The 19,244-nt window shown below is 33.4% G+C and overlaps 1 protein-coding gene across 1 annotated transcript; it reads right to left on the bottom strand.

The window, feature by feature from the left end:
- Window positions 1–263: 263 nt before the first annotated feature.
- LOC116119989 (probable disease resistance protein At4g27220) lies at window positions 264–1,880 on the bottom strand. The gene is made up of 3 exons (XM_031405925.1): window positions 1,216–1,880; window positions 694–1,130; window positions 264–589 (listed from the first exon to the last, which is right to left on the bottom strand). The coding sequence occupies exons 1-3, from the start codon at window positions 1,878–1,880 to the stop codon at window positions 264–266; spliced, it is 1,428 nt and encodes a 475-aa protein (XP_031261785.1).
- Window positions 1,881–19,244: the final 17,364 nt, after the last annotated feature.

The following is a 19,244-nucleotide window of genomic DNA, read 5'->3' on the forward strand; positions in this document are numbered from 1 at the left end:
TTCTATAGCTTCAATAAAAAATATATTTGATGTAAGGCTGTAGGGCGTTTTTTGCATTGGGATTGTCCCACTCCAATGAATCCCACCATTCTTCTTCTCCCTTGATTTCTTGAATTGCAGGCAGGGGAAGAGCTAGAGGGAGCCTCTTCAGTTTTGGGCAAACGAGTACTTCAATTTGTTTGAGAGAATCACAAACCATTACTCCATTACTACTACATATCCTCTTCAATTCAAAAAGATAACACAATCTCAATATTTTCAATTTAGGAAGAGTTAAGTGTGGTATTACTCCTTCCATCTTCCTCACTTTTTTCTTCACCAACATCTAATCTTATTATCTCCTCAATTTCATTACAACTAGAAACTTCAATCACTTCCAGGTTTGGCAAGGCCCGCAACAACTTAGCTGACAACAACTCCTTTAAATTTTTACAATAACGTACATGGACAGCTTTAAGATCTGAATAATCTCCTTCGTTAGACAGAACATCACTTAAGCTTGTTACAGTATTGCAGTAATTCAGAGTCAGACACTGTAAATCTTTTGGGGGCGCAACAAAGTTAACATTAAACTCCACAAATCTACCAACTTCTTTGATAGGGGGCCAAAATAAATAACACGAATACAACTGGTCCTGTATTATTTTAATTTCTGATGATGGTAATCCTACTGTAAGACTGTATTTTCTAGACCTCCACTTCCTAAAGATTTGACATATATCTTAAAGTCTTCTATTTTTCTAAAGCACGCTTCTAAAATATCTAATTCACTCAATTTTGATGCCTCCTCAACCATTTCTTCTGAAGTTTTGGATCCCCAATACACTCTCAATTTTTGGACACAATTTAGTTTAGATAGCATCCCAGCTGGTAACTTTTCTAGATACACTGAAAAAAGATTAAGGTATCTAAGCTTTTGCAGCATCTCCATACCTTCAGAGACTTCTGTTATTTGAGTTCCCTCAAGGTCCAAATTCCGAAGACACGACAGTTTTGCTAAACAAGGAACATGCTTTATATGCTCGCAATATTGAAGTAACAATGCTGTAAGATTCGTCAAGTGAGAGATAGAATCTGGCAACTTCTCGATTATGGTGTACGAAAGATTGAGAATATTCAACCCTTGCATCCTTATAAAAAAAGATTCAGAAATATTTAAAAAAAAAAACATTTTCTTGTAAAAGCAAAGTTGAAAGAGCTTGACAATCTGGTGACATATTTGGAGGAATTTCTAATATGTTATTCCTCATTAATGAAGCCTTTTCAAGATTTTCTTTCCATTCTTGTTCCCTTGGGAATTCTTGCAATTTCTCTCCAGCTTTTACCATGAATAAAGGACTCATGCTTGTAATGTCCAATGCCATTTCTCTTATAAGATCATGCATCTTCACACATCTTCCATCATCAATAGTCTCTAACAAGCAGTTGTTTACAAGTCTATTCAATATAGAATAAGCCCCATCATATGTTGCTTGCAAACTAGCTCTTTCATCTACTAGTCCTTCTGCAATCCAATACACTATTAGCTCCTCTTTCGGGATTTTGAAGTATTTGGGATATAGTGCACAATAAAAGAAACAATGTTGCACATTTTTACTCTTCAAGCAATCATAACTGAACTGTAATTGCCCCAGTACATTTGTTTCCATGCCTTTGACACTTTGTATGCTTTTAGACAATTCTTCGAGTGCATTCCTCCATTCACAAATGTCATATTCTCTCCTCATGCAACAAGCTACTGTGACAATTGCAAGGGGTAAACGAGCACATTGTTCGACCACAAGTTTCACAATGTCTTTTAAAGCTGGAACTCCAAAAATATTAACTTCCACTTTATCAATGAATAACGTCAATGCCTCATCATCTGAGAGACACCTCATTTTGACTATTTTATAACCCATGGAACGACATACATCTTGTGAACAAGTTGTTATCACTAATTTGCATCCACTATCTTTTGTAGGTTTAGGAATTCCCACTTCCTCAAGCATAAATGCTTCCTATATATCATCTAATAACAAGACAATATTTCTTCCTTCCAACATTTTAATAAGTTTCCAGCCCGTATCCTTTTATCTTCATTTCTGGGAAGATCTTCTTTCAATGCAGCTGCAATTTGATCTTGCAATTTCATAAGATCAAGAGGTTGAGATACAGTTACCCAAATCACCTTCTCGAACTTATTCATCTCCTTGAGGAGTTTGTTATTGATATGAGTTATTATAGTTGTTTTACCGGTTCCCCCCATCCCGCAAACTCCTATCTTCATCACCTTATCACCCATTAAAAGTTCCCAAATTTCATTCATGTTTTTCTTGGCCGTTGTTTCACCTACTAATGTTGTTGTTGGTAGTACCAATCCAGCAGTTTGAGGTGCATCAATAACCAAACTCTCAAATGCACCATTCTAGTGATGGTCTTTCACTTCTTTAATTTTCTCGTCAACAAGCTTTCCTAAATGTCCACGTGAGAAGTATTCCACCTTATTAACTTGTCTCTCAATATCTTCTGCTTCCTCATTGATCCTCTTAGTATTTTGCAACCAATTATTGACTTCAGCTTTAGGTAATTTCCCCATATTACACTCCATGCTCAACCTTAGTTCAACATCTTCCTTTCGACTATTTAACTCTCCCAATCTTCTTTTCAGAATTTTCATATTCCCATGAAGCTTCGTAAAATATTGAACATATTTGCATAACGGCGGCCCTATGCATTTTAGAAGTTCAATGATTGGCCCTATAATAGCCTCCATTAGTTTGGTCCCTGTACACAAATAGTTAGGGTTGCCTTAATGTTTTTGTTTGAAGTTTCCATTTTCTACAAGAAATTATAATGGATTGAACTAAACCAGCAATATTTAAATTTATGGTAGGTTTCAATATCTTAATTGCATCAAATTTCAAAAAATAATTAATATAGAATTTAAATATGTATTAATCTTCGTATAAAATTATTTGGAATATGAGCATGAAGGAATAATTTTATTGCTATAAGTTGTTTGTTGGCTAAAACTCTAGATAACCCAAGTTTAATAAAAATCAATCATACATACTTCAAGGTAATTTAAAATGCAAGATGCATGATTGTGTAATACAATGCTTAACCATTTATTGTAAAGGGAAATTCAGTATTAATATGTGAATTTGTTTTCTAAAAATAAAAGAAGATGAAAAACGGAACAAAAATTGAATTTCATAGCTTTAAGATTAGAGAATGTACTTGTTATAAATTTAAAAAAAAAAAAAAAAGATTATAAAAATGTGTTGAGTTGTGAAGCCAAAATCAAGTGAAATGATGAAATGTAGAATTTGCAAATTTGCTACAAGTCTCGCTATAACAAAAATTTTTTGCAATGAAATTCAATAAGCAAATTTGCTATAGTGGACTCAAATTCATTATAGTGGATTTTTTGGCTATAGCAAAGAAAATTCGTTGGAGCAACTAAACTTTCTGGAAAACATGCTTTTAGTTTAGGATGAGTGTTTTAAACCCAAAGGACTTTGTGTTACATTAAAAGAGTTGTGGGACGCCCTAAACATTATATAAGGGTGTTAAAGTCCTAGAGAAAGTGAGAGGAGTGCTAGAGAGTCAGTAGCCACCAAAAAGAGAGTGGTGAACGAATTTGTGAGGCTTGAGAGATTCTTGTAATGTTCTTCGTCTTTATAGTGAAATTCCACGATAGCAAAGTGAATGTAGTTCTCATATGGAAAGTGAACCATTATAAATCTTTGTGCTTGTGGATTATTTTAATTTGTCATTTGTTCATTCAATTTATCGCTTTCTTAGGGATTAAGGCTAGTTAATTTGCATAAAAATTTCCTAACAACTAGTATTAGAGCTTGATTTAAGTGAGAGAGCATATCTAAAGAAGAAGGAGGATATGCACCTGTGATCCACGAGTTTGATGAATCAAATTTGACATTTTGGAAGATGCATATTAAGGATTACATATATGGTAGAAAATTGCATCAACCACCCCCATGACAGAATCCCCAAAAGATGACAGATGAAGATAGGGAACTCCTCGATAGACTAGTCTTAGGAGCAATTTAGTTGACATTTCCAAGAATGTGGTGCATAACATGGCAAAGCATGCAACCATGTTAGGGTAGATGTAGATGGTGTCTAACATGTAGGAAGCCTTCTACAAATAACAAGGTACCTCTTATGAAAATATTATTTACTCTAAGAAGGTGCTTTAGTAGTTTAACATCTAAATGATTTTAATATGATTATTAATCAACTGTTGTATGTTAAAATTGACTTTGATGATGAAGTTTGTGTCTTAATTCTTACGACCTTTTTACCAAATAGTTGGGAGTCCATAAGAATAGCATTCAGTAATTTAATAAGTAGTGCGAAATTAAAACTTACTGATGTTAGGGATAAAATTCTTCACGAGGAGATTCGCGAGACATATTCGGGTGAGATGACACCAAATGCCTTAAATGTTGAAACAAAAGGTAGGGGCTATAATATAAACTGCAACCGAGTTAAAGTTAGAGCAAAGTTAAGGAATGGAAGAAGTAAGTCAAGATTTGGTAAAAAAATGTAATGCTAGAATTGTCGCAAGATGGGCCACATAAGAAGGAATGGCAAGCACAGTAGAAAAAGGACACCTCCAATGTTGTGATTGTAAAGGTACAAAATGCTTTGCTTTTATTTGTTGATAGTTCTATTGACTCTAGGGTTTTAAACTTAGAAGTTTCATTTCATACCACAACACACCGTGAAGTTCTAGAGAATTATGTAGTTGGAAATCATGGAAATGTGTATCTTGTAGATTAGAACTTTGGATATTATTGGTATGGGTGATGTTAGGTTGGTGATGTTAGGTTGATGATGTCAAACGAGTCTATGTGAAAAATCTAGAAAATAAGGCATGTACCAAGAGTGATACATTATTTGATCTCAATAGGACAACTTGATGATTAGGGGCATAATGTGTTCTTAACAAGTAAAGCATAAAGAAGTTACTAAGGGAGCCATGTCGTTACTTGTGGAAATAAAATTGGAACTTTATATAGGTCTTCTAGTATTAGAGATATAATTGCAGTTGTAGTTACAAATGTCAATGCTAACTCAAATTTATGATATTGTTGACTTGGGCATATGGGCATGAAAGGAATAAAAGAGCTTCAATCAAAGGTGAACCTACAAAAGTTGAAGTCAATTGATAACAATTTGTGTGAAAGTTGTATCTTTGGCAAACAAAACAAGGTAAGTCTTTCCCAAGTTTGAAGGGAACAAAAACAAAGAAGTAAGATAAGTCTTTCCAAAGTTTGATGGGAACCAAAAGCAAAGAAGGTAGAGTTGGTTCATACCGATATATGTGTGGGGCTCCGCATATGTCTTATCCCCTTCGAGGCTCAAATTACTATATGACATTAATGGATGATGCAAGCAAAAAGGTATGATTATTTTTTGAAGAACAAATTTGATGTTTTTGATGCTCCCAAAAAGTAGTAAGTCATGGTTGAGAATGAGACAAAATTAAGGGTAAAGTGTTTGCGTTATGATAACAAGAAAAGGTTGGAGCAATAAAAAGATAAACTATTATTTTTAAAGTGTTTTGCTGTGTAGCCTATGTTCACATTTAATTTCACTCTTAGAACAAAATTTGATTCGAAGTCTAAATATCATATTTTCATTGGTTATAGTTACATCGAGTTTGTTTATCATTTTTGGGATAAACAAAACCAAAAGATTATAAAGAGTAGAGACGTCATTTTCAATGAAGATGTCATGTACAATGATAAACTAAATATGAAGTTAGAAAACACACACACTGAAGTTAAGAAGCAAGAGGTATTTCATTTGAAAAACTTTAAATGACATGCAAGACAATGGCCAAGAAAATTAAGAAAAAATAGCTTTAGAAGTTGAAGCACAAACTTTCGAGTTTAAACTAGGGAGATCTTTCAAGACTATTAGACCACTATAAAACTATTCTCTTTCATTGCACCATATTTTGTTGATTGATGGTGGTGACCCAGAATGTTATGAGAAAACATTGCAATTGATGACTCAATTAAGTTGGAGCTAGCCATGATGATGAGATGGATTCGCTGTTATTGAATTAAACTTGACAATTGATTGAGCTACCACAAGGGAAGAAGACATAGCTAAAAATATGGGTTTACATAGTGAAAAAAGAGCATGATAACAAGAAGCGATATAAAATGAAGCTAATTGTAAAAGGGTTTCAATAAAAAAAGGCCATTGGCTACACAAAAATATTTCTTTTCAACTGTCAAGTTAACCACAATACTTGCATTAATGGCAAAAGAAGACTTACATTTTGAGCAAGGTTATGAAAACTGACTTGACCCATGACCCGATCAAGCGACCAGGTCTTGGGTTGATTGGTTTGATCGATTGGTCGAACCGATGACATTAGCAATAAAAATGTTTTTGAAAAATTACAAATTAGTTCCCAAAATTTTTATATTATATTACAAAAATATCCTTAAAATTTTTAAATTGGTCCTTAAAATTTTAATATATTTCCAAATGCCTCAAAACAATTACTTAATCCCAAATGTTTTGAAATCTTGCAAAAACACCCTTAAAAAATTATAAAGTAGTCCCTGCATGTTTAAAATCTAGTAGAAACCCCCTAAAATAGTATTATAACCTGAACTGGACAGGAGAAGTTGTCGGGTCTTGGTCGAACCAGTTCGATCCGGTTTTCAGAACCTTGATTTTGAGTAGTTAGATGTGAAGAGAGTTTTTTTCTTCATGGTAACTTAGATGAAGAAATCATTATATAATAAGCATAATGTTTCAAAATACAAGGAAATGAGATAATGATATGCAAACTTCTTAATAGTCTATATGCCTTATAACAAGCTACAAGACAACGGTATAAGAAGTTTGACAAGTTTATGTCTAGTAATGAATTCTTAAGATGGTAGGCAGACCATTATTATTTCAAGAAAGTTGATAGCTCCTATAACATCTTATTATTATATGTAGATGACATGTTGATTGTAGGCTCTTATATACAAGAAATTGACAAGCTAAAAAGGTAATCTCCAAAAGCGTTTGCAATGAAGGATTTGAGAGCTAAAAACAAATCATTGGTGTAAAGATTACTAGAGACGAAGCCAAAGATTTATTGAAGTTGTTATAAGAAGAGTATGTGAAGAAGGTAATCAACATAATCAACATTGATGAAGCAAAGCCTGTGAGTAACCCTTGGGTTAGTCACTTTAAACTATCTAAAGAATGGTCATTTATGACAAAGAATGAGCAAGCATATATGACTAAGGTATCCTATGCTTTGACTATTAGGAGTCACGGTGTATATAAGCTCATATATGGCACATGCAATGAGAGTCATGAGTAAATTCATGAGCAATTCGAGAAAACAACACTAAGAGGCAATGAAGTGGATTCTTAGATATTTGGAAGGTATTACAAATTTAGCTCTATGTTTCGAGAAGACAGACTTAGATCTATAGGGTTATTTTGATGCTGATATAGCAAGTGACATTGATACTAGAAGAGAATAACATGTTATGTATTTACAATAGTGGTACAATAGTGAATTGGGTTTCAAAAGTTGTAGTATATTATTACCCTCTCAACTATTGATGTAAAGTATGTTATTATGATAGAAGCTAGAGGGGACATGATATAGTTGTAGTGGTTCCTAGAAGACTTGGGTAAAAAATGTGAGAAAAATGCATAGTATTATGATAATTAGGGTGTCATTCATCTAGAAAAATAACTTAATTTACCATGCAAGGACAAAACATATATCATTTAATACACTTAGCTTTGGAAAGAGTTATAGCTCCTGAAAAAGATTTAAGTGAATTAGAATCCGATTGATATGCTTACAAAGGTGGTTACCATTGAGAAACTAAAATTGTGTACACCTTCAGTTAGACTTCTTGCTTGACGAAAGAGGAGTTGGCGTCGTTGTGGTGGATTTGAAGATATTATGTTTCAATCAGTTTCCAAGTGGAGATTGTTGAGTCGTGGAGTCAAATTCAAATGAAATCAAGCAATACAAAATTTATAAATATGCCACAAGTCTTGTCATAGGAAAAATTTTCACTATGAAATTCTAGAAGCATATTCACTATAGCAAACTCAAATTTGTTATAGTGTATTTTTTTTTGCTATAGCAAAGAAAATTCATTGTTGCAACTAAAAAAAAAAAAAATGTGATTTTTAGCCTAGGATGAATGTTTTTAAACCCTAATGACCTTGTTTTACATTAGAAGAGTTATGGGACACCTTACACACTATAAAAAGGAATCACAAGTCTTGAAGAGAGTGAGAAAAAGTGCACTAGAGAATGAGCAGCCACGAAAGAGAGTGGTGAACGAATTTGTGAGGCTTGAGAGACTTTTGTAATCTTTTTCTTCTTCATATTGAAATTCATAGCAAGAAAGTGGATAAAGTTCTCATATGGAGAGTATCACTATAAATCTTTATGCGTATGTGGTTTGTTTTAATTAGTCCTTTGCTTGCTTAATTTATTGCTTTTGTAAGGCTTAAGTCTAGTTATTTAGCATAAAAAAATCCCGAAATGAAGACAAATGAAAAAGCTTTCTCTAGTAAGATTTTTAAAATAACAAAATTATTTTCAAAGAGGTTACAAAGCATGAAAAATATTATTGGAGCATCATTCTAACTATTTTATCCTCATCCTCATCCTTATCTACCACCTACCACATAATTTTAAAAATGGTAGAAGATGGGATAAGGTATATACCATGGAATGATAAAAAAATCATGCAATGTATGTCAATGGACCAATATCAACGTTTGATTGAAATGACACTTTGTAAATATCTTAGTTATTGATTGTGTATGTAAAGTAGTATAATAAGGACTTTATCATTTATTATTCAAGACTAAGCATTAGTATTCTTTTTAGATTAGTAATATAAAAGAAAGTTTATCTTAATCTTTCTTTTTGTGTTTACTTTCTTGAGTATGTATGTGTTTAAGGCATACTTAGACCAATATCTCTTGGGTTGAGCATTAAGGCTGCAAACTTTTAATGGTTGTAGCAATTGTATCATAGTGGGTTCAAGAACTTGAGAAAGAAGAAACTATGTCAAATGAAAGCAATGTGGGCAAAGTAAATAGGGGATAAGAGATCGCCTTTAATCCAAGGGAGAAGATGCACAATCAAGAGAAAGTCTTGTGACATAGTAAGAACTTTGGAGATTAGGCTTATTGAGGTAGAACCTTCCATGACGAATGATATTTAGAGGCTAGACCCATTGAAGAAAGATGTGGAGGAATTGGAGAGCCTAATATAGACATGATTAGAGGAGTTTTGTGAGTCCATGCCAAGCATAATTATGTCCACAACAAAAACATAACATTACAAGCCAAAGAGCCCTTAATTTGTTGTCATTTTTCACTTTATTCCATTAAAAAGGACTTATTAAATATTTTTTTACTCAATAGATCCGGACGCTAATGAGAAAAGATTTTCTATTGAAAGATACAATGAGTTTTGTTTAATAATGAGAAATGAAAGGAGAAAATAAAGGAAGAAGAAAGAAGAAAGAGAAGAGGAAATGAAAGTAATAGATGCCATTTTGTAAAAACCATATGACCCTTATATATTTTGGTTAAATTATTATAATGTTCTTATATAAACATAGAGTTTTTCATAATTTATGTTTCTTTGTTCCATAATTTTAACCTTTTCAAATATGAACTATTGATTAAATTCTAAGCCGTCGACACTAATTAAGTACTATAAAAGCCAAAATACATTTTCTCACCCTATGTATACTATCAACATTCTACCCTTCATTAATATCATGTTTGGCATCTAAAACAGTTATAGAAGCTGCAATGACAATAATGCCCCTAAATCACTAACTTTCAAACTTTTGGACTATTATTCCTCACCTCCGTTGGGGTTTCAATTTCAGTCACTCACACCCCAAAAGTATGAAAAATTATCCCTAACCTTCCCTTATAGCTGTTAGTTGACATATTTCCGTTAACTGGTGTATCTTTTTACTCCCCATGAGACTGGTTAATATCCAACTCATCCACTTCATTTTCAAAGTATTAGAAACACCTCTATCGTTTGTTAAGGTTTTGTCCAATTTTACAATTAAAAGTCTATTTTACCCTTCTCATCACTTACCAACTTAATAAATTTCTTAAATCCTTCAATGAATAAATATTCAAATACAATAAATCAACCTTGAACATACACTTATAAGTTCCCACGTAATTACACATTTATATAACAAAGCCAAACAAACATTCAATGAAAAAATTCGAAAAAAAAAAATTGATAAGATAAATGACCTTAATAAATTACGGTATAAATAGATTTAGACTGCTTTTAGATAAAATAAAATAAGTTGAAAATTATCAAATCTTGATAAAATGGTTTTAGATGAAAGAAATTGTAAGATAATTGTGTTTTTAAAGGGATAAAGTAGCTAAATAGTTTTTAATAATTATAAAAAAGAGATTAATATGAATAAAAATAATTTAAATTTGATTAAATAAATAAGAGATACTGAAATATTGATTTATCAACTTTGGAAATAATCATATTTATGTTCAAACATTATAAAGTTGATATGTTATCAAAACTAGTCATTTAAAAAAAGGAAAAAACTAGGTAGTTTACAATAATTATTTAAAAAGAATTTTATTCTAATTAAATTTTTTGAAATTTATATTATGATCTAACCAAAGGCTAGATCATTTGTAATCAACCTTAAAGTAATTTTAATTAAGAAAAAATCAAAATAATGACATTTTAGTAAAAATAAGTTTTTTGGTTAAAAATAATTAAAATAAAACTATTTTTAAATGATTTATAAAAATAAAGAAGAATAAAAAAAATATTTTTTAAGTTGATAAGTCATCGAGGGGTAATGTAGATTCTTGTTTATAAAATTGGATGAAACCTTTAACATATCACTAATAGGAAGAGTGTTTTTAATATTTTCGAAACAAAGTGGATGAGTCAATATTATTTGATCTTAGAGGGGGGTAAATGAAATGCACTCGACAACAAAATCTGTCAATTAATGGCTAAAGGGGGAGCTATTGGATGATTCTTCAAATGTGAGGGGAGGTCAAGGTTTAATTTTGCATACCTTAGGGTGTGGTATTTAAATTGAAACCTCATGGGAGTTGAAGGATACTAGTCCCAAATTTTTAATATAAGTACATACAATTGATGTAAGAAACCCCACCACCATCTCACCCATTTCACTTTTCGCTATCACACCACGCCATTCACAACCATGCTACCAACCCAAACCAACATAAATCAACATCAATTTCCCTCTAAAGCCCTCTCATCTCTCCTCTTTTATATCACCCCCAAACCATTTCTCAAAACTTCATTTCATTATCAAAAACCATTGTCCAGATTATGGGTTTTATGGGATTTGTCTTTGTATTTATTTTCTTTTGTTATCTCTATTATGATGATTGTGGAGTTAGGGACAGAGGATGAATTTGTATAAAATAATTGAGGAGATGATATTGTTTTTAGCTTTAGGAGGAGAAACCAAATCAATCTCGAATCTAAGTTGTGAAAGTGGAAGGTGGGAGTGGGTTTCATTCTGTTTGAGATGAAAGTGAAGTTTGAGGGGCGGTTACGGAGGATGGAGAGGGGAGTTGTTACTGGTCTAAAGGTCGAGATGGTTTGTTAGGGTGCTAGATCGCAACCAGTCGGTTCGGCGAAATGCCAACAACATAAGTTGCATTTTAGCCTGGATAGACGCCGCTGGGTCGGCTGGCTAAGCACTTTCCCGCCTAAAAAGTTTTAAAATATAACTTTATTACCCAAAGTAAAATTTCATTGTGAAGAATGACAGAATGGTCAAAAGTCAATTATAAATAGGAGTAGGATGATCAATCTGAATCAGTCAAAACCTTTCTTCTTCACCCTTGGAACATTTTCCCAGCTCATATTGAACATTTTTGGTCGAATTTCATCACCCCTGTAACCCACCTCCATCTTCGTAACCATTGATTCAAGTTGATTCGGCCTGATTCTGGCACCGTTAATCAACGCTGATTCCACCTTCAGCTTCCCCATCCTTCACTCGCAAAAACCCTTCACTTTCCTACCACATCGAGTACACCAATCGCCAGCCACCACTGGTTTTTGGTTCGCGTGACCCTTGGATTTCCAGGCCAGATTTCGATTGATTTGGTTGTCAAAAATTCCACTTGAAGCCACCTGTGGCATCAGCAACACCTCCCCTCTAAAAGCCCTATCACCCAAGACCTTGGTTGTTCACCATTCATCTGATGCCAACTAGGATTATTCTTTGCATGACAGTTGTGGTTTTGCGCCAATTAGTGTGATTTTTTTATCCCAGTTGCCTCGCTTCTTTCTCCTTTTGATGGTCGTAAACTTGTTGATTGCCTTTGTGTGTATTTTCTACTTGCCGGTGACTTCCCCACATACTCCAACCATCTCCCAAACATCTTGCACACCAACCATTCAACAAAAGGTCTCAACCACTTCCCAACACCCAGCATGCTCCTAAGCTTTTCTAGCTACCTGTCCAGTCGATGCCTTCAAGCCTCCTGCCATCAACCTCACCTACCCATCTAGCTATCAAACTGCACGACAGTATCACGTGACACCATTGACATGATTGTGTGTGTTTGGTTGAGAGGTTGTTGGATTTTGGAGAGTTGTTGTGTTTGGTTGCCGGCGACTTCCTCACATACTCCAACCATCTCCCAAATATCTTGCATACCAACCATTCGAAAAAGGTCTCAACCACTTCCTAGCACCCTAGCCTGCTCCCAAGCTTTTCTAGCTGCTTGCCAAGCTTGTGCCTTCAAGCCTCCTACCATCAATCTCACCTGCCCATCCGGCTGTCGAATCGCACAACAATATCATGTGACACCATCGTGGGCCATCTATTACTGTGATTGGTTGAGAGGTTATTGGTTTTTGGAGAGTTGTTGTGTTTGGTTGTCGATGACTTCCCCAATACTCCAACCATCTCCCAAATATCTTGCACACCAACCATTCGACAGAAGGTTTCTACCACTTCCCAGCACCCTAGCTTGCTCCCAAGCTTTTCTAGTTGCCTGCCTAACCGGTGCCTTCAAGCCTCTTGCCATCAACCTCACCTATTCATCCAGCTGTTGAACTGCACAATAACATCGCGTGACACCATCGTGCACCATCCATTGTTGTGATTATGTGTGTTTGGTTGAGAGGTTGTTGGATTTTGGAGAGTTGTTATGTTTTTTTAATTGTTGATTGGAAGTGATTGAATGATGGATTGATTGACTAAAAACATTAGACTAGATGGAGGTGGTATTGGCGGTGGTGGAGCAGAAGGAGGAGGTGGAGTTGGTAGTGGTTTTGGTTAGGGATGTATACGAGCCGAGCCGAGCTGAGTCTCTCGGTACTCGAGCTCGGTTCGTGATGAACAGTAACGAGCTTGAGCTCGAGCCGAGCTTGGTCGAGCTTCAATATTGGTGTTCAAGCTCGAGCTCGCGAGTATTAAGGTGTGCTCGAGCTCGAGCTCGCTTAAATGAGATGCTTAAAAGAGCTTAAACGAGCTCGCAAGCTTGACGAGCCGAGCTCACCCCGGATCGAACTCGGCTCGATACTGTTCACGAGCTGCTCGAGCTCGAGCTCAGCTCGATTGGCTTCAAGTCAAATTCGAGCTTTCGAGGAGCCAAGCTCGAATAGCTCACGAGTTACTCGGCTCGTGTCTCATCCCTAATTTTGGCCATGATGGAGGCTAAGAAGAGAAGAAAAGAAGAAGAGAAAATGGTATTTTCGTCTTCACAATGAATATCACTATATTTAAGGAAATTATTAACGGAATATAATGTTTGGGTAGTAAAGTTGTATTTTGAAACTTTTTGGGTGAGAAAATGTCATTAAGCTATATTTGGGTGGGAAAAAGTCATTTACTCATATTAAAAAAGCCCATATTGTTGGTAATATATTAGGGTTCCATCCAATTTTAAAAATCAAAAGTTTGTTTTACCCCGCTCATCACTTCCCAGCTTATCCTTCACTCAAATATCTAATCCACAAAATCAACCCTGAATTACAATTATACTTTTCAAAGTTACATATTTACAGAATAAATCTAAACAAATATTTAATTAAATTATAAAATTTCAAATTAAAAAATGATTTTTTGGTACTAATCGTTTCCTCCAAAACAATTAAGATCAAATTTTGTAAATGAATAATAAATCATGTGGAAACATATCTAGTATTTTAAATGATTTATAAAAATAATGTGGAATAAAAAAGAAATTGTTGTAAGGGATAAAACAAACTTTTGAATTTAAAATTGATGGAACCCTAGCATATTACTAATAACATGGGTGTTTTTAATACCTTTTGAATACTAATTAATCTCTCTCTCTCTCTCTCACACACACACTTCAACCCTGAATTACAATTACACTTTTCAAAGTTACATATTTACAGAATAAATCGAAACAAATATTTAATTAAATAATAAAAAATTCAAATTAAAAAATGATTTTTTGGTACTATTCGTTTCCTCCAAAACAATTAAGATCAAATTTTGTAAATGAATAATAAATTGTGTGGAAACTATTCTAGTATTTTAAATGATTTATAAAAATAATGTGGAATAAAAAAGAAATTGTTGTAAGGGATAAAACAAACTTTTGAATTTAAAATTGGATGGAACCCTAGCATATCACTAATAACAGGGGTGTTTTCAATACTTTTTGAATACTAATTAATCTCCCACACACACAGACACACATATAATGCTATGCCCACAACCTATTCTCACAAACTTCTCTTACAACCCCGACGTTGCAGCTAAGTTCGCACTATCAAGTCAGCTACACCACACCTAAGGCACAAAATGATTTTGACTAAACCAAAGAAACAATCGTTCCTTCATAGGGAATGGACGTTCCTTATAAAGGAATGACAAAGGAATGACTGTTCCTTAAGAAGGAACAACATTGTTCCTTAAGGAACAACCATTCCTTTGTTTGTTCTTTAACGAACAATCATTCCTTCAATAGTTCGTTTCTAGTAGTGCCTTGGGAGTGGTGGGAGCTGTCGTGACAATGTCAATCTACTGCCACTTTAGGGTTGTAAGAGAAGGTTGTGAGATTAGGCTGTAAACATAACATTTTTCTATACATATACTCTTTGAACATTAACTTTAATGTTTTAGAACTTAAGAAATGGGTCTCATTCATGACACCTAGGGTGGGAAAATGTAATTTAGCTTGAAAATTAAATAACCCATTTGTCATCGATGCATGCATAATAGTTAAGAAACAACAAGTGACACAAAATATTATATGGAGATTAATTTAACGAGAAACCAAACAATAAAATTCAAGTAATATACTTATAAATAAAATTAAAAAAGAAACAATAATAATAAGGATCATATTATGCAACTCTTTACAATAGTGTTATCTAATCAAAGATATCGTACCTGAACTAATTGCCTGCAGTTTTGATCTTCAAATATTGTGAAAGATAGACACGCCAAGAAGCTTGTTGAAGGCAAGAAGAAATAGTTAATTAAGTTAACGTTATTAATTCTTTTTAAGAAGTGAAATTAGAGCAAACAACATGCTAATTACATATAACAAATTAAAAGAAATTTTTGAGTATCAATTATGGTATTAATGGATATTATTATTTGTAATTTTTATGGTTTAAACATCAATCATGCTAGATAGTCACACTACTTTCTTACTATGGATATGGAGAGTGAACCACTATAAATCTTTATGTGCATGTAGTTTGTTTTAATTAGTCTCTTGGTTGCTTAATTTATCACTTTTGTAAGGGTTAAGTCTAGTTATTTAGCATAAAAAGTCCCAAAATGAAGAGAAATGAAAACGCTTTCTTTAGTAAGATTTTTAAAATAACAAAATTATTTTCTAAGATGTTACAAAGCGTGAAAAATATTATTGGAGCATCATTCTAACTATTTTATCCTTCTCCTCATCCTTTTCTACGACGGTACCACCTACCACATATTTTTGAAAATGGTAGGAGATGGGATAAGGTATATACCATGGAATGATAAAAAAATCATGCAATGTATGTCAGTGGACCAATATCAATGTTTGATTGAAATGACACTTTGCACATATCTTAGTTATTGACTGTGCAAATAAAGTAGTATAAATAAGGACTTTATCATTTATTATTCAAGACTAAGCATGAGTATTCTTTTTAGATTAGTAATACAAAAGAAAATTTATCTTAATCTTTCTTTTTGTGTTTACTTTCTTGAGTAAAGTTTATCTTAATCTTTCTTTGTGTTTACTTTCCTAAGTATGTATATGTGTTTTAGGCATACTTAGACAAATCATTCTTGTGTTGAGCATTAAGGCCACAAGTTTTTACTAGGGTTGTAGCAACTGTATTAGAGTGGGTTCAAGAACTTGAAAATGAAGAAACTGTGTCAAATGAAAGCAATGTGGGTGAAGTGAATAAGGAACGTGAGATTGCCCTTAATCCAAGGAAGAAGACACACAATCAAGAGAAAGTCTTGTGACACAGTAAGAACTTTGGAGATTAGACTTGTTGAGGTAGAACCTTCCATGACGATTGCTATTGAGAGGCTAAAACCATTGAAGAAAGATGTGGATTAACTAGAGAGCCTAATATAGATCTAATTAGAAGAGTTTTGTGAGTCCATTCTAAGTTTAATTATGTCCACAGCAACAACATAACATAACATTGCAAGCAAAAGTACTAGGAAGTTTACCATTAGAATCCAAAAAGCCCTTAATTTGTAGTCATTTTTCAATTTATTCCATTAAAAAGGGTTTATTAAATATTTTCTACTCAATGGATTCAGACGTTAATGAGAAAAGATTTTGTGTTGAAAGATACAATGAGTTTTGTTTAATAATGAAAAGGGAAATAGGAGAATAAAGGACGAAGAAAGAGAAGAGGAAATGAAAGTAATAGATGACATTTTGTAAAAAAACCATATGAACCTAATATATTTGGTTAAACTATTATAATGTTCTTATGTAAACATAGAGTTTTTCATTATATATATGTTTCTTCCTTCCATAATTTTAACCTTTTAAAATATGAACTATTGATTAAATTCCGAGCCCTCGACACTAATATATAAAGGCCAAAATACATTTTCTCATCCTAGGTATGGCGAATTAACAATTAGTATCCCAAAGGAAACTATCAATGTTCCACCCTCCATTAGTATAACGTTTTGCATCTAACACAATTATAGATGTTGCAATGACAATAATGCCCCTAAATAATTGAATTTCAAATTTTTAGACCACTATTCCTCACCTCCATTGAGGTTTCAATTTCGTTCACTGACACCCCAAAGGTATGAAAAATTATCCCTGACCTCCCCGTATAGCCGTTAGTTGACATATTTTTGTTAACTAGTGTATTTTTTTATTCCTTATGAGACTGGTTAATATCCAACTCATCCACTTCATTTTGAAAGTATTAAAAACACCATTATCGTTTGTTAAGGTTCCATCCAATTTAAAATTAAAAGTCTATTTTACCCTTCTCATCACGTACCAACTTAATAAATTTCTTAAATCCTTCAATGAATAAATATTCAAATCCAATAAATCAACCTTGAACTTGCAATTATACTTTCCCAAATCCCACGGTTACACATTTATATAACAAATCTAAACAAACATTCAATGAAAAATTTCAAAAAAAAAAAAAAAAGGGAATATTGATAAGATAAATAGCTTAATAAATTACAAAATAAATAGATTTAAATTGCTTTTAGATAAAAGAAAATAAGCTGAAAATTATTAAATAGGAAGAGTGTTTTTAATATTTTCAAAACATAGTGGATGAGTTAATATTATTTGATCTTAGAGGAGGGTAAATGAAATGCACTAGATAATAGAATCCATCAATAAATGGCTAAAGGGGGAGGTATTGGATGATTTTGCAAATGTGAGGGGAGGTAAGGGTTAATTTTTTCATACCTTTCGAGTGTGAGTTTAAACTGAAACCTTCGGGGAGGTGAGGGATAATAGTCCCAAATTTTTAATATAAGGGTACGTTTGGTTTAGGGAATATTATATTAAATAGAAGATAGATTACTTTGAAGATTACTATGAATGTTTAGAGAAATGTTTTTGGTTTGGTTGAAATAAATTGGTGGGTATGTTATATTTACATGCTTGGTTGGGAGAAATAAATTGGTGGGTATATTATACAGATTATTGAATTTCCCTTCTATTTTAATAATATTATTACTGTATTATTATATTATAATTATTAATTTAGTATTTTTTTAACCCCTACGTTTGTTAATTTAGCTAAACACCCCTCATAATTAAAGTTCAAAAATTAACTAAAACACTCCAGCCACTCAAGAGGATAGTCGGTCGCTAGCCACCACTATCGATGGCAGCCGATGGTCACTAGAACAGTGCACGATTCATTGGATCTGGTCAGTCGTGTGTCGATATGGCCGTTTCGGCCATATCGATGGCCAGAATCTAGCCATTGTTAACTATCATATTTTGGCCATTATTAATAACTAGAGATCTCGCCGTTGACAGCCAGATCTTAGCCAGAATCTAGCCGTCAACTGCTAGGTCTCTAGCCCTAGATTCGGCAATTGCCAAATCAATGGTAGATTTGGCCAACTGTTGTTAACAGCCAAAGATCTAGTTGTTTCCGACCAAATCCATCGTTAATCTAGCAAAAAACGATCAGATCGGCGCATGATCGGCCAAATCCGACTGGTCGATTGCCATTTTGGCCACGTTGGTTAGCAGTGGTCGCTAGCGGTGGAGGTGGTTGCTGGTGGGGGTGGGGGTGGGGGTGGTGGTCTTGGATGGCCTGCAATTTTTTTTTTAAATACAAGGGCAATACTATCCAAAAACTTAATTAATTATTAGGGGTAAAATTGTAATGGTAGGTTCATGTAAATTAATTTCAAAATAAGGACATTATTGCCTAGAAATATTATTAATAAGGGTGCATTTGGATCAGGGACATATAAGATAATGGGGGTAATCTTTGTTTATTTTGCAAAATTCTAGTGTTTGGTTTGCAAGTAATAAAATATTACAAGTATCTTTTATTACGAATAGTATTTATTGTTGGTAATATAGGGGGTAATTCGATACTCTCCTCTAATCTGATTTTTATACCTATTTTGCCCTTAATTAAATACCATTTCAGATACAATTGCTCTCAAATGTCTATCAAATAACCATTAACCCAACCTCCCTACATTTGAGAC

This window comes from Pistacia vera, unplaced genomic scaffold, assembly GCF_008641045.1.
Source record: "Pistacia vera cultivar Batoury unplaced genomic scaffold, PisVer_v2 Contig915, whole genome shotgun sequence".
Lineage (NCBI taxonomy): Eukaryota > Viridiplantae > Streptophyta > Magnoliopsida > Sapindales > Anacardiaceae > Pistacia > Pistacia vera.